This window comes from Tenrec ecaudatus, chromosome 3, assembly GCF_050624435.1.
Source record: "Tenrec ecaudatus isolate mTenEca1 chromosome 3, mTenEca1.hap1, whole genome shotgun sequence".
Taxonomy (NCBI): domain Eukaryota; kingdom Metazoa; phylum Chordata; class Mammalia; order Afrosoricida; family Tenrecidae; genus Tenrec; species Tenrec ecaudatus.
Window position 1 is genome coordinate 153,052,300 of NC_134532.1, and position 18,528 is coordinate 153,070,827.

Genomic DNA, 18,528 nt, shown 5'->3' on the forward strand with positions numbered 1-18,528 from the left:
CTTATGAATTTCTTTTATTTAGTCTACCCAGACTAACACACATAGTGATCCTTGGTAGGTTTATGTGACTGCAATTGTGTTTCTCCCATAAACTTCTGGTGTTTTTGAACCGCCAACCATGTGGATCACAGTCCAGCATTTAAGTACTCTACAACCAAAGCTACATAATCTTGAAGCCTTCTAAGACCCTAGTTGGTTGTTTATAGAATTGATGTGTACAAGACTGGATGAGAAATAAATCAACTAACTAGCAAATGATTAAGAGCATCATCAATTGGGTTACAAAGGGGAAAATGCATGTAAATAAACTTAGGACATTAGAAAACATGCCTAAACGAGCTGCTCTAATAAACTTCTACATTCCTAAAGTAGGCTAATAACAAGAATGGCTCAAATAAAGTCACAAAAACCAACAGTACTCCATTCTGAAAGTGAAAGAGAGAGAAAAGAAAGAAGAAAAATAAGATATGAGAAAAAAATTTTAAACATGTTGATCATTAGTAAACATTACAATAATGCTATCACATCCAATAACATATTATTGCCCTGGTGTCAAGTTTAACTGTCAACGTCGTTGGGAAAAAATATAGGAAATGATAACAGAGCCCCATGAAACACGAATTAGAAAAGGGAAATGGACATGAGAGAAAGTTACAAACAAGGAAGGCGACTAAGGTTCTAGCTCCAACAGCACGGGCTTGCAGCAAACAAATCATGTCGACACTCTCTGCAGTCGGTGGACAGGTGTAAACAAGTCCTCTCAGTAAAACATGTGTCTTCGTCGTGTTTACAAAAAGAGTATCTTCAAAGAAACGTCTAATCCAAACAACGGCTTCTGAGGGAATCAGCTGAACCAATTTACGTCAGCGCCCAGAGGCCAGTTCAGAGGGTTCTGGGGACTCTTGTGGAGACTCCGAAGGCATGATCTTGACAGAGATTTCAAAGGATGATCATGGAAGTTTATATGAAGACGTTTTAGGAAAACTATAAACTGGATCGTTGACAAAAGGTCAGGACAGTTGCACCAAGGGATTTTTCTCTCTCATCCTGACAGGGCATCTGTTCATTCTTCGAGGGCACAGAGGACGAGCCTAAGAAAATCTTGTCCTATCTTTCCTACATCCTTGATCTTGCCCCCCTGCGGGCTTTCTTCTTGTTCTCCAAACTCAACTAACATCTAAAAGGAACGTGGTTTGAGTTCCTAAAAGATGCCCAAACTGTCAATTTAGTGTGGTTTAAATCAGACTGCAGAATTCCTCAAGGAAGGGTTAAGAAATGGAAAATTTGCTAACAATACAGGCCTAGAGGGGGATATGTTGGGAATAGCTGCACATTTTGATATTTTTGCTTAATAAAGGAAATGATGAAGTAAAGGAGCTGGACAGAAAATTTCAAAGTGCAGCCAGCCCAAGGAGACAAAGTGGTATAAGGGACTGTGTAAAAACGTGCAGGTAGAGAACCAAAAAGGAAGAACAAGACCAGCGCATTTCAAGCTGCACAAATTGAAGAAAGAAGTCAAGCCCTGAGTTGACATGTTGAAGGATCCTATGGGGAAACCGTTGAAAGATGTAGAAAGTATCAAAAGACAACGGACTTTATCTATACAGTCATGTACCAAAAAGAACTGTTTGGTATTCAACTACTTCAACAGGTAGCATATGATCAAGAACAAATGATTCTGAAGGAACAAAACTGCCCTGAAGGCATTAGTGGGAGAAAGAAAAGGCTCCAACAATGGACCAAAGACCCACTGAAAAGTTTCATCAAGCTGATGAAGCAAGGGAGGCCCTAACTCATCTATGCTAGAAAGGTGGAACATAGCTATCTGGCCAACAGACTGGGAGCTTTGTCTCTGTGCTCATTCTAAAGACAGGTGACCTGACCTAGTGTGGAAATTATTGGTCAATCATTGACCAATATAACATACAAGGGAAATTTTGCTGACGATCATTCCATAGCATTTCCATCAGTACTCTGAAAGAGGGTTATCAGAAATTCAATCTGGATTCATTAGAGGATGTGGAACGGGCTAGCATTACTGAAACCAGACACATTTTTGTCTGAAGGAATAGCAGAGAGAGACTTGTGTTTCATCGACTATGTGAAGGCGCTTGACTGCACGGCTCTTAAATGGTGGCTAACCTTGAGAAGGACAGGAATTCCAGAACACTGGGCTCCTGTGGAAATTAAACATGGAACAGTTCAACTATTCAAACAGAACAAGAGAACATTTCATTATTTAAACTCGGGAAAAGTGTGTGAACGAGTTGACGCCTTTCATCGGGGATATTTCTTCTGCCATGCAAAAAATCCTAAAAGCTGCATGGGATAATGAGGTTTGTGTCAACTTGGTTGGGCCAGGTCTTCCTCATGGTGTGATTTAATATAATCAAACTCCATGGGGAGATCTTCTGTGAGAAAGCAAGCAGGTGTGGGGGCGTGAAGATGGGTTGCTGTTGCTAAGTCAAGTGCTGTTAGGTCCAGACTTATAGGGATCCTATGAACAACAGCGCAAAACAAGGCACGTCCCTGACCACATTGACCACTGCTGTTATGTTTCAGCCTCTCTTTATCCTTCAATGAGATCACAGCCTTGATAAAATTGAAAGGAAGTCTCCTAGCAGATGTAGCCTATCCCTACTTTAGCAGACTACGTGGTAAGCCTTGCACATCCTCCACTCCTCGACGGCTGGAACTTCATAACTGCTCAATGACCTGCCATATTATGTGCTCACCCTTGTGCTATCAACAGCCTACTATATTGCCTGCTGAACTTGGATCCATTTGACTCTGCAACCATGAGTCTGACCTACTGACCTTGTATTCATCCGCCTCTGCCTCTATCAGCCTGTGGTCTACCTGCCTCCTAGTATGTCTTCCTGTTTCCTCAATCCTGGCAGCTACTCAAGTTAGGGGGGGGAAACACACCCCGTTTAACATCTAGCCCATGAACTTGACTTACCTGCTTCTACAACTTTGTGAGCCACTTCCTTGTTATAGAATTCTTTGGCTAGATGTATGTATATACATCTATGGGACTGGTTATGATCCTTCAGAGCACCTAGCCAAATACATGGGATTTTATGAAGAAGAATTCAGTATTCAGATTAGAGGACAGCTTATAAGTGACCTGCAGTCATCAGATGATGCAATCATGCTTACTGAAAAGGCACAGGACTTGAAGCATTGGCTGCTGCTGATCAAATATTGTAGCCTTCAATATGGATCACAGCTCCATTTAACGAACACTAAAATCTTCACAACTAGCCCCAAAAGACAACATCGCGATAGGGGGTAGGGGGAGGTTGAAATTGGCAAGGATTTCATTTTACTTAGATCCTTGTGGCAGAAGTCAGTGAATTCAATGACAAATTGCACTGATGAACTCTGCTGCACAGATCTCTTTAAAGTGCTGAAGAACAAGAGTGTCACTTTGAAGATGAAGGTGTACCTGACCCAAGACAAGGTATTTTCAATGGGCTCATCTGCACGGGAAAGTTGAATAATAAACACGGAAGATTAAAGAGGAACCAATGCCATTTAAATTATGGTGTTTGCGAAGGCTCGTGAAGTACCATGAGCTATCGGAAGAGCGAACAATTCTCTCTCTTGCAGGAAGGATAGCTAGAATGCTCCTGAGAAGCAAGGATGGCTAGACTTTGTCCAGATACCCTGGACCAATTATCCTGGAAAAGGACATCGTTCCGGATAAAGCAGAACTTCGCCGAAAGAGAAGACAACGGCCAAGGCTATGGACAGCCATAGTGGCAGAAACAATGAGCCACATATCACAAGGGTGGTGAGGATGGTGCAGGCCGGCCAGTGCTCTATCTGTTGGGCATAGTGTCCCTGTGAGTCATAACTTGGTGCGGGCACCAGCAACAACAATGTGATCTTGTAGCAATACTTTTCTGACATGTCATTATATACAAAATTACAAGCTAGATGATTCAGAGAGGACTATAATCCGCAGTCCTTCCCAGATATATTGGGATCATAACTTTTTGTGTGTGTGTGAAGGCTTTAATGAGAATAGCAGCTAGTGAAACACAATTTGGGAAAATAGCACAAGGGTTCTGTATCTCAGTAAAATATTAGCACCGCAACTCTAATATATCAGAAAATGAGCTGATATGGTAAATAAAATATTTTCCACAGAAGGGCTACATTTTTAACTCAGCGTTGGATTTCAAGCACAATGTCTCAAATATTTCTCACTGTATTGAAAAACATTTACATATAAGTCTTTTGGAAATATACTTATTTATTAACTATGATGAAACAAAGAAAACATGTGCTCGCTGAAAGAGAAGCATTTCTCTCCCACAATTATCTAAAACAAGTTAGCAGCAAACACGCTCTGTAGATTCAGGCTCTGATCACAGTGCATCTCATAAATCTTTCTGCAAAGGTTGTGCGTGTTTGTTCCTGTTTATACTACATGCTTGTTTAATATTTCACAAAGTTTTTTCTCTCACACACAATGTTTCCTTAAACATATAAAAACGGTTTGACTCTGTCTGTAAACTGACATGAAGAGAATTCCTTCCAGCGTTCTTAGAATTATGAAAGGGGAGGGACTTGTGGGGCGACTTGCAGAAAACGAACAGCATCATTTGAATTTGGAACTTGCAAGTCTCAGAAGACTAATGTTTTCAACTCAGTTTTCCAAACACTGGTTTTACATCCACGCCTGCCTGTATCTTTTGATCATTTTGATGGCACGCAGTCTCAAAGGCTAAAAATGAGCCTTTACAGCCCATGCATGTAGTGCTGTTTACAAAATTAAAACCCTACAAATGTGCGATAATATGAAAATATGACAATTCCAGCAGAGAGTATTAGCAAGACAAATAAAATTCTGCCATCTGTGTAGGAAATAAAATCTTCTTGTAAAGGCAGGGTTCTCTTAGAGACACCAAATACATTCGAAGGAAGCCAGAATACTCCATTTGATTTTGAATCTATTGTGTGCTTATGGGGCCACTTGGATAATTCACTGAACTCAACATCCCCCTTCCTAAAATAATCCATCATTTTAAAAAAGAAGATTTTGAGATCTCAACTGCAGAACCATTAATAGTCTCCGGTGATTCCAAAATCAGCACAGGCGCTAGAGTCAGCAAGCAGCACTCAAGGCCCACCCAGCCTTTAGCTGTTTGACTGAGGGCCCCAGTGCTGTGTTCTCGTCTCTTAAACGAATGATGTTACAGCCTCTTCCTAAGAGATGGCTACAGTCATCACGAAGTTCTATAAACAAAGCACTGAGGAAATGTGTTTGGTACGTGGAAAATACAATAAATATCAGTTATTATTCAACTGGATTCTCAAAGGTATCTTAATTAGGAACAATGGAATTGGGGTTAGGAGAAGTGGGCCAGTCAAGTGTCCTGTTTCTTTGTTAATGAAGTGTATGACCTTGAAAAAGTCATATAGTTTTGCTCCTCAGAAGCCTGGCCCTCTCTACAGCACAGGCCCTCTCCAACAAGATGTGCAGGGAAACTTCACCAATGGGACACTGGAAGACTTGTGGGTAGTGAAGTCTGGGTAGGAGCTAACTCAGCTACTAGCAAGAACAGGAAGCAAAGCCCACCTCTAGGCTTCAAAGAGACATGGAAGGAGCATTGTTACCAGAGGCTGCTGAGGGCTGGAGGAGTGGCAGAGGAGCCACTCAGCAGAGGGAAGTGTCACTGTCAGACTGCAGGGCTGAAGCAACAACAGTGAGGAGGGCAGGGGAGTGGGAGAAGATCCACCCGAGTCTCTGTCTCTTCTCACCTTGGATCTCTTGCTGAGGCTGCCTCTTAGCCAAACCAAAGGGGCCTGGGTGCTATTGTTCTGCGGATCAGCTCCCAGGGACATAAAGCATGTCAAGAACAAAGAATGACTAGGGAAGGGAGCCAAAGTACAATACCACATAGAATGACATCACCTCTAAGGCCCCTTCAATTTCCAGTTCTAAAAAGCCCAGTGCCTGTGGATCTCCCAAATTACTACACTGTACTTTGTCGAGATTATGAATATTCTACAACGAAATAAGTGTAAAGTATAAGCAGCATATATACATACTTGCTAAAATTAAACAGAAGCCTCTCAAACACTAGAACAGGTCCTGTACTGCTCAAAATAGTAAGTGGTTGACCAGCAAAAAGGCAAAAGACGGCTCCAGAGACAGCAGTGCCCAGGAAACTCTCCAACACACCCTAGAGAATGAAAAAAATAGAGATGTTAAAGTGAAGCACATCTTGTTTTTTCTATTTGTCACTAGAGGGATCAAGTTACACAATCAATAAATAAGTAAATAGATAGATAAATAAATAAACAGATAAATAGAAACAATATCATTGTCATCAAGGTGATTCTGACTCATAGTGACCCTGGAGGACAGGCTAGAACTGCACCTGTGGGTTTCTGAGTATGTAACTCTTCAAGAGAGTAGAAATATTCCCGTCTCCTGAAGAGCAACTGGTGGATTCAAACTGCTGACCTAGGCATTAATACCCAATGCAAAACCACTATGCCACCAGGGTTCCTAATGAAGTCACAAAAAGGTGCTTTCAGAAGGCCTTAGTCCTGATGATGTATTGAGTTACACATTAGGCTGCTAACCTCAAGGTCAGCAGTTTGAAACCATCAGCTGCTCCAAGGGAGAAAGATGAGGCTCTCTACTTCAGTCAAGAGTTATAGCCTCAGAAATCCACAGGGCAGTTCTACCTTGCCCTATAGAATCACTATGAGATGGAACCAACTCTAAGGCACTGAGAACCAATATATCAAACAAATATGAATACAGATTATTGCCAAAGCAAATATCACCCCATGTTTCGCCTGAAGCCCTTCCTTCCTAGGAATGTAAAGGATTGGATTTCTCTAAAGAACCGTAAGGAACTATAATCACTGGTAGCAGACTAGGGGAGAGACAATGTGGCGCTGATCTGTACAGAAAATATTCACTGGCGCTACCAATGCACTCAACAGTTCTCCCAACTGGGGCAAGTGAAGTGGGCCCCGTGATGCTGTTTCTCTTTGCAGTTGTTCTCAATGCTTGTTTTGCCTGATTTCACCTTGCTTGGCGCAAACCTTTGCTGCTGACTCCAGTCCAGCTGCTAGTGGCCCTATGGTCAGGGTCTAACCGTTTCATTGGGTTTCCAAGCCTTTATAGAAGCAGGGAGCTGCTAATGGAGTTGAACCACCAACCTTTCCATGATTCGCAGCTGAGTGCTTAACCTCTATAACACCACAGTCCTTACGCTCAAAGTGGGAACTTATAAATTGACATCTTTTTGTACAGAAAAGATTTCTTTTGCTACAAAAATTTTTTTTCAAGTGGAGATGGGGAAAATGAGAACATGAATGCAATTCACCTTCCATTCTGCAATTATCATGGTATCTTGTCTAATATAAACATATGTTAGAGCTGTTACTAAATCTCTAGGAGAAATAAATGTGCAACAACATAGCTAATCCTTGTAGGAAAGATCTCTGGCAATCAGCCCATTCTTTTCGTTTAGTATAGAGCAAAAAAATAGAAACATGGGTTCCCAACTGTTGCTGACCTATAAAATTATCCTCAGATTCTGTTCTCAATTGTCTTATTCAAGACATCACTTACATCAGTAGTTCTCAACCTGTGGTCATGACCCCTTGGGGGGGGGGGCGTCAAACAATCCTTTCACAGGGGTCACCTGATTCATAACAGCAGTAAAATACCAGTTATAAAGTAGCAACGAAAATAATTTTATGGTTGGGGGTCACCACATGAGGAATGTATGAAAGGGTTGTGGCAGAATCTTACATGAATCTGAATTCCAATATGGGGCTGAAGGACGCCACTCCTTTACTATGTGGCCGCTACATGTGATCAAAATGCCTGGCTCATGCGTCCTTACAGAAACAGAACCAGAATCACAAGCAAGGCTGGGAGGACCAGCACACACTTCTTCAGATGTCCTTCGATATTGAGCTTCAAGGAGGTTAAATGATCCATACTAGTAGACAGTGTGGCATAGGACGTCTTGAGAGCATGGACCTGTCCAACCACAACCTCACCCATGACGACAGAGAAAACTATGCCTTAGCATGGAATTTTCTTGTGCAGTTTTTCACCTCTTGTGCATTAACACTGGACTTTAAAAGATTTTAATTTTGGTTTTGGGGAAAGTTTCCTGAGTAAGCTCGTTTTTGTTTCAACAATTGATACATATTTTGTGTCCTGACCCTCGTGGTCATCCCACCTTCCCGAGTTCTCAGTTTGCATCTGTCCTTCTTTTCTGTCCCTTTGTATCCTCTGCGCTTGGTTGATGAATCAATGCTCTCCGGAACAGTGTCCCTCTGCTCTCCGGAACAGTGTCTTCCTCGGAGCATCGCTGTTCACTGTCGAAGCCTGGCCATTGTTCGTCCGGAGGTGATCCCAGGGGTGGGTCCAGCTCCAGGAGTGAGGGAGGGCCAGGATCACAGACCTTCCACTGGTCTCTCTCTGCCCAGTCATTCGGCGGGCACTGTTCCACATTTTCTGCCATTTTTTTAATTGAGAGAGCTAATTTTACATATTGGCATTAATTTTTAATAGAAATTATTAAGCATCATTAGCTATTATAGACATTTAGTCAACAGACATTTATTGAGTACATATTTGCCAAACTTAATTCTAGCATATTGTGTTTCGTATTCATGTTTACATTGTATGTGTAAATGTTTGCTTATAATTCAATGTTTTGTTGGGGGCTCTCACTGTTCCACATTTCCATCCCACTGCAGGGTCCATTAGGCTCCCGGTCAGAGTGGCCAGCAGTGGCTGCCAGGCACTATCTAGTTCATTTCGTCTCATAATAGTGGGGCTGACGCTTGTGAGATCCTTTTGTCCTTTAGAACTGTTTCGTGTTCTGTTCTTCGCTCTTCTCTGCTCCAGGCAGGGAGAGCCCAGTAGTTGCAACCTAAATGGCTGTTCACAAGCTTTGAAGATTCCGGAGCTACTTGCTAATAAAACATTGTCTGTGTTCTGGCAATTGACCTGGATGTTCCCTCCAGACTACGTACTCTAAGTCCCCAAACCCAGTGACTCATTCCCACGAGGTTTGGAAATTGCTAAGGCATTTGCAAAACTATGTAACTTTGTCCCCTGTGTGTTCCACCATACTCATGAACGAACATGTCTGCAGAACACACAAATATCTAGGTAGAAATATCCCCTGCTAGACCTATATACACCCAGGAGCGTGGTCCTACTGGCTTTCCCACATCGCTCCAGCTCACCTATCTACCGACGTGTTCATTCATGGATTACTGTTTGTTATCGCAAGGCTGTGTCTGCAACAGTGTCTGTGTGCGTTGCCTCTCACTCTGGCATCTCTCCCGGTATCTGCCCCTTTATCTCGGTCACACTGTGCTGACCTCCTCCTTGTACATTGTACTTCACCCACATTTTCTAGCTACTGATTTTGCCTCCCCAATCCTGGTCACCATCAATACTTCTTTCTGTTTCTAATATTTTCCTGATCGTTTAGTCACAGTAGTTTCATACAACCTTTGTCCTTTTGTGATCTATTTCATCCAGCATAATGTCCTCCAAGTTTAACCCTGTTCTGATGTGTTTTGAAGATTCATCATTATTCTTCAATTCTGCAGAGTAGTCTGTTGTGTATAGGTATCATAATTCACTCATTAATCTACCGGTTGTATAACTATTCATCTTTTTGCTGTTATAAATAATGACACAATAAACCTGGGTATGCATGTATCTACTCATACCATGGTTCTTATTTCTCTAAGATATGTACTTAGAGTGGGCTTTTAAAAAGTAGCATACCTTTCTTTTTATGACTGACTTTGATTCATATGTAACACGGAAGGGTAGGTTTTAAATGCCTGCTCCAAATCAAAGTTACACTCGGGCTACAGATGCTAAGTATCACTGCACATTCTTTATCAAGCATAGCGGAGTACTATTTCTCATCATTGTTACAGGTAAAATATAGCATAGCCTGAGTATATGGGAGGACACGAAAGAAGAGAGAATAAGTCATAAGATTAAAAATTCTTTATTTGGCATAGCTATTATTGCCCATGATAACAAAACTTGAGTCCTTTCCTGATAGCCATGCTTCTGCCTGTCCATCTCATGACCTACAAGTCCTCCCTGTGCTCTGCCTCCGTGTTCTCAATACAAGCCAAAGATCTGAAGAAAAAATGCCCAAATAATTGTTGATGGGGGCTGTGTCTCTGTAGGCTAGGGACAAATCACACACTAGGTTCTAGCTATCAGGCAAGAGCCAGTGCTGCTCATTCAGTAGAGATAGCAACAGATTTCTTCCCAAAAAAGGTTTATAAAGGCCCTGGGACGGTTGAAAGGCAGATTATTTTTACCCCAGTGCTTGATCCTTTGGTAAATGCTCCAGTTTCCATTCTGCTGCTGACAAATTTGAGACAGAGACAGGTGATTTATTATACACACTGCACTGCAAACTTCCTTAAACTTAGAGATGCTCTGAGAAAAGACCTCTTTTCCACATAGTTTGACATGTTACTCTCTAAGTTACAATACAGCAAGCACTGCAAAAAATATTCTCATGCAATGAATAATTTTACTTTAACCCTAATGAGAGTTTAAAGCCATCTGTAAGGTTAGCAATCACAAACTCCTATTCTGATTTATTATATTTGGTATAGTTCGATATAGAAAAGAAAAACAGTGCACATGGAAGCGGGTATTTTTAGTAACCATAATTCAGAAAGACACTTCTACATCTGATTTCTCAGAGGAACAAATTCCCAAGCAACTCCGGAGCACGTGGACCGCTGCGCTCTGGAGCACGGCAGAATTAGGCTCAGCAAGTGCTCCCAAGTGGTTTGTTTGGGCTCTCACTGTAAGCCGCTTCTAATCAGGTGACACACACAGTAGAAAAGTAGAAAGAGAAGGGAAAAAAACCCACGAAAACCTGGCAGCAAAGATATCTGCGTCGAGACCATGCTGCCACCAGAGCGGTGATGATTTGGGTCTATTTTAGTTTCTTCACATCGGATTAAGAATGGGATTCACAATGTAGCAAGTGATCTTGTGCCATGTCCTTCATCTATGACTGTCAGCAGGTTTCTTAAGCTCATGATGCCTCAGTTTCTCCATCCTGTCTTCACGAGGCCAGTACACTTGCATCAGATCATATGCACCAAGTACTTAGCATCGTCTCTAATGCATACACCCAGAAAGCAGAACCATCCCATCGCCATGGAGTTGATTTGGACCCACTGCAGTCCTATGCAGGGACCACCTCCATGGATGCAAATCTTCACAGGATCAGCAGCCTCATCTCTCTCTGGCTATCTGATACATCATTTCCCAAAACTGTGACTACCTACACCGTGTGTGTGTGTGTGTGTGTGTGTGTGTGTGTGTGTGTGTGTGCTGCAAAAGTATATACTTGCACTTTATCTTGGCTTATGGTACAAAAGTTTTTTGTCACTGTGGGGGTACTGGGTGATCTTTTCTCTGAAAAGCGAGGTCCAATAAGTTTGGGAACCTAATCTGGTTGACCTCCAAGGTCTCTTCCAAATGCGTCAGCACCAACAGCACTGTCTTGGAGGCCGGGATCAAAACCAAATCACCAAGTCGATTCCAACTCCCAGCAAGCCCGAGGACAGAGCAGAACTTCCCCTGTGGGCTCCCGAGGCCGTCAGGCTTGACAGGCGCAGCACACGTCTCCTTTCTCCCTCCGAGGAGCTAATATATTCAATGAGCGGAACAATCTCTGGACAGTCCACGGCAGCCACTCCACCCCCAGCGGCCCCGTCAGAGGGCTGAGCTTCCGGCGCTTTTGAGCCATCACAAGGTGGGTAGCCTCTCTCAATCTTAATTCTCCTTTTTATAAAATCAACTGTGTACTTCACAAAATTAATGATTTGGATAAAATAAGATCATAATATATGACGAACTAAAACCCAAACCTAGCACAAAGCAGAGGTGCAGTTAATGCCCATTCCCTTTCCTTCCCAGCTACTGGGCTCCTTCAGCTCCACCTCCTGAATGGGTTTGTCATAGAGAACAGAGCTGGGGAAGACACTCACCAGGGGTGACATGCAAAGTACGGGCAAAGACTCACCCTCAGAGGAAACGGAAAAGTAAGGTTAACAAGTGTCTCTAGAGCCTCAGCATTTCCCAGAGAAAATTCTCGATCCACGGAAGCTTCAAAGCTGCTTCTTTCCATTCGCTGTGTAATTAAACACAGAGAATCAACTACGCCAACAAAAACCAGTTCTACTTTATAGCAATGAGGTCAAAATCCAAGGCAATCTGGGACTATCCTTCTCCTTACTCGTTGAGAGTATGAACTGCAACCCAAGATACGCCTTGCTATTCAAAACAGACAAGAGAACCAGCACGAGCCACAGAGTTGTAAGATCAAATATGAACGCAATCACACCATTGGAGCAAAACGTGTTTTCTTTCCAATCATGATTTGGAACATGAGCTTCTTAAGTCTTTGAGGTACTCTGATTCTCAAGACTGGAGCCAATTAAAGACGTTAGAGATGATAAACCCTCTTTAAGCTGTGCTGTCAATTTTGACTTTACTATGCCTCAGTATCTTCCTATAACACTGAGACATTTTCATTACTTCCTGTTCTCTATGAAAGAACATATTCATTGAATTAATAATTATAGTGTTGCTGAAGGAAGCTGGTTTGAGAGAGAAGGAGGAACACCAGTAAAGGTTGTGGAGAAAAGCTGATAAAAATGTCCTATTCTATTTTCAATAAAGGGAAACTTGAAAAAATGAAATATTTTGATATATCAAACAATAAAGCATTCACTAATATCATTGTTATATTTCCAAATGACTTTTTTCCAATTTAATCCAAAGTGGTGGTGTGTTGTGTGTGTGATTTGAATGAAAGTTTACGGAATTCATTGGCTCCAGTTGACGGTCCGTACACACTTTGTGGCATTTCTACCATTTTAGGGAAAATTCTATCCCGTGTTGCTGGTATTTCCTTGAACTGAACAGAATGTTGAATAATAAAACTAAATTTCTTTGTACAAGTTTTCAAATATAGAATTTGGCCAGGATAATTTAACCTAATTCCTTTGGAGCACTGCCACTGGAAATGTAAAACCAGTTCTAAATTATCTTTATAAATTTTGATTTCAGATCTTCAGGATGAGCCAATTCACATGACCAAAAATTAAAAAGAAAAGATGTAAATATCAAAACCAGTGCTTTTGAGACTTACATAGCAGGAGGATTACCTGGGGAGTTTTGTTGTTTTTAAATACTGGTTCTTTATCTTCACCCAAAATGATATCAAGATCTCAGAAGATGGATCTTAGGAGGTTCAGTCTTTTCTCCAACGTTCCCCAGATGAATCCATGTGGGCCAAATGTGAGATAAACTGATCTAAACAATGCAAGCAACCTTCCTCCCCCTTCAAAATAAAAACCACCAGCTATTTACCTACACAGAGAAAGGAAACTGGAGACACAATCCTCGTTTTTAGTTCACCTGTGTAACTACAATCTATAAGTCAATGATTTCTGTCCTGAAAAATCACAGCTGCCAAATCCTTAGTGCTACATCTACTCTGCCTAAAATGCTTTGTTGTCACACACAGGATTTCTGTTGACACAGCCCAGCAGGAACTGAAGAATAAAGGAAAGAAGACTTGAAAGACAAATGATCCATCTCTCTGTTCAAGGAATGATACCAGCCACAAAAGACACCAGAAGAGCATCAGCTCCTACTCTGCTTCAGTCGACGTTTGATGAGCCGGGGCTGGGTCTCCAACTGTCTGAAGTACCTCCTGACAAATGCCCGGAATGGGAGCAAATGCACACATATACACACGGAACAGGTTCAGTGCATCGTAAATTTTTAAAAATCCAAAGTAAAAGGTTTCTATTTCCTAAATGAAAATAAAAATCTGTGATAGCAAAAGAAATGCCATATATACTCGTGCATATAAGCCAAGTTTTCCAGCACATTTTTAATGCAGTTTTTGGAATAAAATTAGATGCCTTGGCTGATATTCGGGTTGGCTTATACTTGAGTATATGGGAATTTAGGAACTAAAGGGTAAAATTGATGCTATAGGTACAGTATTTATGATAGGCAAAACAAACTATCCTTACCATACAAAGAAATGCCAAGACAATGAGAAAAAAAAAATCCCCTAAAGTAGCAGGTTAGGCTGTTTATAAAGAATTTTCCTAGTCAAAAAAAAGTATGTGAAGTTATTCACCCTCACTTAAAAAAAAAAAAAAGGAAGTCCTAGTGGCATAGTAGTTATGTATTGGGCTGTGACCCACAAGTCAGCAGTTCAAAACCACCAGCCACTTCCTGGAAGAAAGTTGGGGCTCTCTTAAACAGTTACAGTTTCAAAAACTGACAAGGGCAATGCCACCCTGTCCTATATGGTTGCTATGAGTCAACATCAACTCAATGGCAGGGAGAAAAAAGGAAAGAATTTAATAATAATGAGCCATCGTTTTCAACCCAAAGAAGAGCAAGAAGGAAAAGATGACACAAAAACACCCTGCTGTCATAAGCTGGTCGGTGCGTGAGCACGCTAGGTCATTGCTAATGGGAAGAATACTGGCATGACTTTTGTGGATTACAGTTTAATAATATTAAATATCATTTTAAACTGAGCATGTCCTGGAATGAGTCTACAGTGAATGTACCTTGAAGAGATCGCAGTGACTGAAAAGATCATCAACACAGCATTTATAAAAGAAAAACGAATATGGGGGAAAAACCCTGAACAGAATCAAAATAATAAGGGATTATATAAATTATAGCATTGTATACATACACCAAATTAATCATTATGAGGAATGCACGGGAGGCACAGTGAAGTGGAAAGGTGTTCGTGAAACGCTGCTGAGAATATGTCAGGCTACAAACAATATGTGGCAGAGGATGTTCTCAATTATGTAAAATCTCACATAAAGACTGCCTGTATACACGTATATTACAAGAAATATGGAAATATGATCATGATCATGTTAATAATACTGTACAAAATAAGTGTCTGTCTTATCGAGGAATATCATATGTGCATAAGATATAACACATTTCCAACTTAAGCAGATTGATCCAATATTCTCAACACAGCAGTATGTGAAAATAAAGCCGCATATTTGGATATGTCAGCTATAAATGTTCCTTATTATGAGACAACTTCCCTTAAAATGCATTCTGTTAGCTCCATAAATATCACAAAATTCACAGAATTCTAAAAATCTTACTGTATTCTTTCGCTAAAAGGCTTGTGAAAATAGAACTAAATTTACTCCTGAAAAAAAAAAAAAGAAAATGACTTTCTTCACTAAGTTTTCACTCCGGATTCTGTTCAGTCATTCATAATCAACAATGTAGATATAAATGAAAGCATTTTTCCAGGGCCCCTGAAAGTTAAAATACCAACAATTTTAATAAAATGGCCTGCAATAGAATATGTGTGTTGCCTAGAGGCTAAGCAATCTTTAAACCACTCTTGATATAAAGATTCCATTCAGGACAGAATTTTGAATAAAAATTCCTAACTGTAACAATGTCTGGAAAATCCATGTTTTCTCAAGGTTAAGCATCACAGCTGGGGTTCCAGTTTCTATGTGGCTGGGTTTACCCCCCACAATGTGTTTGCATGCGTGTCTGCCCTCAGCGAATGGTTGTAAGTGAGGTCTATCATTAATATGAGACCAAAAGTCAGGGCTAGTAACAGACTTTTAGCAAAGCTCAGGTGAACATCTTCTCAAAACAGTGAAGCTTTGCCTCATGTTGAGGGAAATGCTGGCCACACCAAACAGAATTTTTAAATGGACCAAACATTTTTAGCGAAGTTGCGAAGACCTCAAAGATAAGCAAAGGTGAGCGAGAAGGCTGTCGATGTCTGTGAAGAAAGAAACTGTGACTAAAGGGCAGAAGCCGGTGGAAGAGGCCCTCAGAACCACGCCGAGGGGCCAGTTACTGCCAGGGGTGCTCACGGCTCTGCATCACCATGAAGAAAGCATCCTGAACTCGGCCAGCTCTCGCCTCACCAGCTGCCAGAAGTGCTTTCCCTCAGTCTTTCAAGCAGGACTGAAGCTAATGAAGATGCTCTTATGGAATAAACTGTAACCAGGAGAGGTCTTGGATTTGCTACTATATGATCCAGGGAGAAAATTCCAATGAAAACCAGTGATTTTTCTAGGGGATCTTCTGGGCCAGTCCAACGCAGTGCATAAGAGCAGCTTGGAAGTTTAGGATGCGTTTAGAGGCTCTAAAGGGGTAATGTAGATAGAGTCCTTCAAAGGCTGCCGGGCAATTACAGGGCCTTATTCGGAATACGTCTCAGAAAAATGAAAACTGCAGTGGTGAGGAAAAGGGCAGGAAATTCATGCTGAGGAATTTCATCCCTTCGCGGCAATGTTTCTGCCCATTTTCAAGAGTAGCAAGAGTTGTCTCATGAGGATATTTTGTGGCAAACCTTACTCTAGCTATCCTACAACCTCTTGCCCACTCAGACCTCTTTTTATTCCTCGACTCAGAGAACATCCAGAAGACACAGCACTGGAGGCCAAAACTGCCACCGTTCCACAGTTAATCTCAGATGCCACGTCGCCAGCGGAGGGCCAGCACTCTCAGAGGTGCTGGATCTAGAGGGAGGGCAGGTGGAGGAAAACTAGCTTCACAACATCCTCAGATTTGGGGTTCATAAAGGTTCCTCTGATCTTGTGTTTGCATACCCTGAAGGTATTCAATCCGGCAATCTAATTAGAAGGTATTATTGTTCCGTGTCATTTGAATTGTTCTGACTCATAACCACCCTCCACACAGGAGTGTTGCACCCTGCCCAGGCCTGTGCGGGTCTCACAATCACTCTGTGAACGAGCCTGCGTGATGCACAATTCTGTCCATCTCCTTTGTTGACGTTGCCCTCTTCTTCCACGGGGCCAAGCACGATGTCCTCGAGGGACAGGTCCCTCCTGACAACACGCTCCGCGTGTGTGACACAAAGCCTCACCCCCCTCACTCCTAAGGGGCATTCTGGCTGTTCTTCACGTCCCTGGTATATTCCATGTTCTTGGGCAACATCCTAATTCAAACGCATTGGTCCTGCTCTGGCCTTCCTTGCTCATTGTCCGGCTTCCCCACGCACATGAGGTGACTGAAAGGGCCGTGGCTGGTTCAGGTGCGCCCCAGCAACTGACAACAAGAGCCAGTGGATGGAGCTGCACACCAGCTTGACAAGCAAGAACGGGAATGTAGTGAAGACTGTTAGTGGACATTTTGACAGAGTTGAATTGTGGAAGAGGCATGTTTTAGGTTGTGGTGTTAGGTGCCTTTGAGTCCGTTCCAACTCACAGAAACCCTCTGGTATGATAAACCAAACTCACTGCCATCGAATCCCTGCAGATTCAGCGCAACCCTGTAAGGCAGGGTAGACCCGCCCCTGCAAGTTTCTGAGACTGTAATTGTCAATGGCGATAGAAAACCCCAACTTTCTCCAATGGAGCAGCCGGCAGTTTCAAACTGCTGACCCTGTGGATCGCAGCCCAAAGCACAAGCACTGTGTTCTACAGGAGGAAAAGTCCTCAGTCCTGCACTAATCACTGCGAGCGTTGAGCCCATTGTTGCAGCCCTTGTCAGTCCATCGTGTAGAGGAGCCTTCTCTTTTTCACTGACTTCTCCTTTACCAAGGACAATGTCTTCCTCGAGAGATGTCTTTCTGAAGACGCAGACCAAATGTATGAAGCAAACGCTCACCATCCTTGCAGTCAGATTTGTTTGTTCTTCTGGTGGTTGTGGTATATTCAATATTCTTTGTCAACCGGGTCATTTAAAGATATCAATTCTTATTTGATCTCCCTTATTCATTGCCTTCTTTCCATATGCAGATATGGCGATTGAAAATATCCTGGCTTGGGTCAGGGGCACCTTAGTCCTCAAAGTGGCGCCTTTGCCTTTTATTTTCTCTAAAAAAATCAATCACTTAATTGGGGCTGATACAACTCTTATCACAACCCATAGACATTCATTGCGCCACATTCATTGTGCATTTGTTCTCCTCATCATTCTCAAAACATTTGCTTTCTACTTGAGCCTGTGGTGTCAGCTCCTCATTTTCTGCTCCCTTCCCATCCCCTCCCCCTCATGAATCCTTGATAATTTATAAATTATTATTATTTTGTCATGTCTTACACTGTCCGATGTCTCTGATTACAAGGATCTATATATTGCCCTCTCCCTTGGGGACGGACAACAGAAAAGTGGGTGAAGGGAGACCTTGGCTTTTTCAGATTCAGAAAGTCTTCTGAAGAAGTGGTGCCCAATGCAAGATTTTGTTTGACTAATGGTTTCCTGAGCATTGACTTTGGATCCAAGTGACAGAAAATCCTTTGAAAGCTTCAGTGTTTTCTCTGTTGGAGGAGGATGAGACTGGTCAGTCTTTATTTAACAGTACTTCAGAGGGACTCGTGGGTTTTACTGGAAAGGATGGTGCGGCCCAAGCAGCCTGTGCACACTGCAGTTATTTGGTGCTGATCTCTAGGAACAAACTG

General features: G+C 42.1%; 1 protein-coding gene across 2 annotated transcripts in view; it reads right to left on the minus strand.

Annotated features, from left to right (window-relative positions):
- SLC4A4 (solute carrier family 4 member 4) overlaps positions 1–18,528 on the minus strand; it is a 343,893-nt gene that overhangs the window by 90,676 nt on the left and 234,689 nt on the right. For both annotated transcript variants that reach the window (XM_075544222.1, XM_075544221.1), the window contains exon 12: positions 6,067–6,200. In XM_075544222.1, the coding sequence (XP_075400337.1) occupies positions 6,067–6,200 (134 nt within the window). The remainder of the gene's footprint in view (positions 1–6,066; positions 6,201–18,528) is intronic.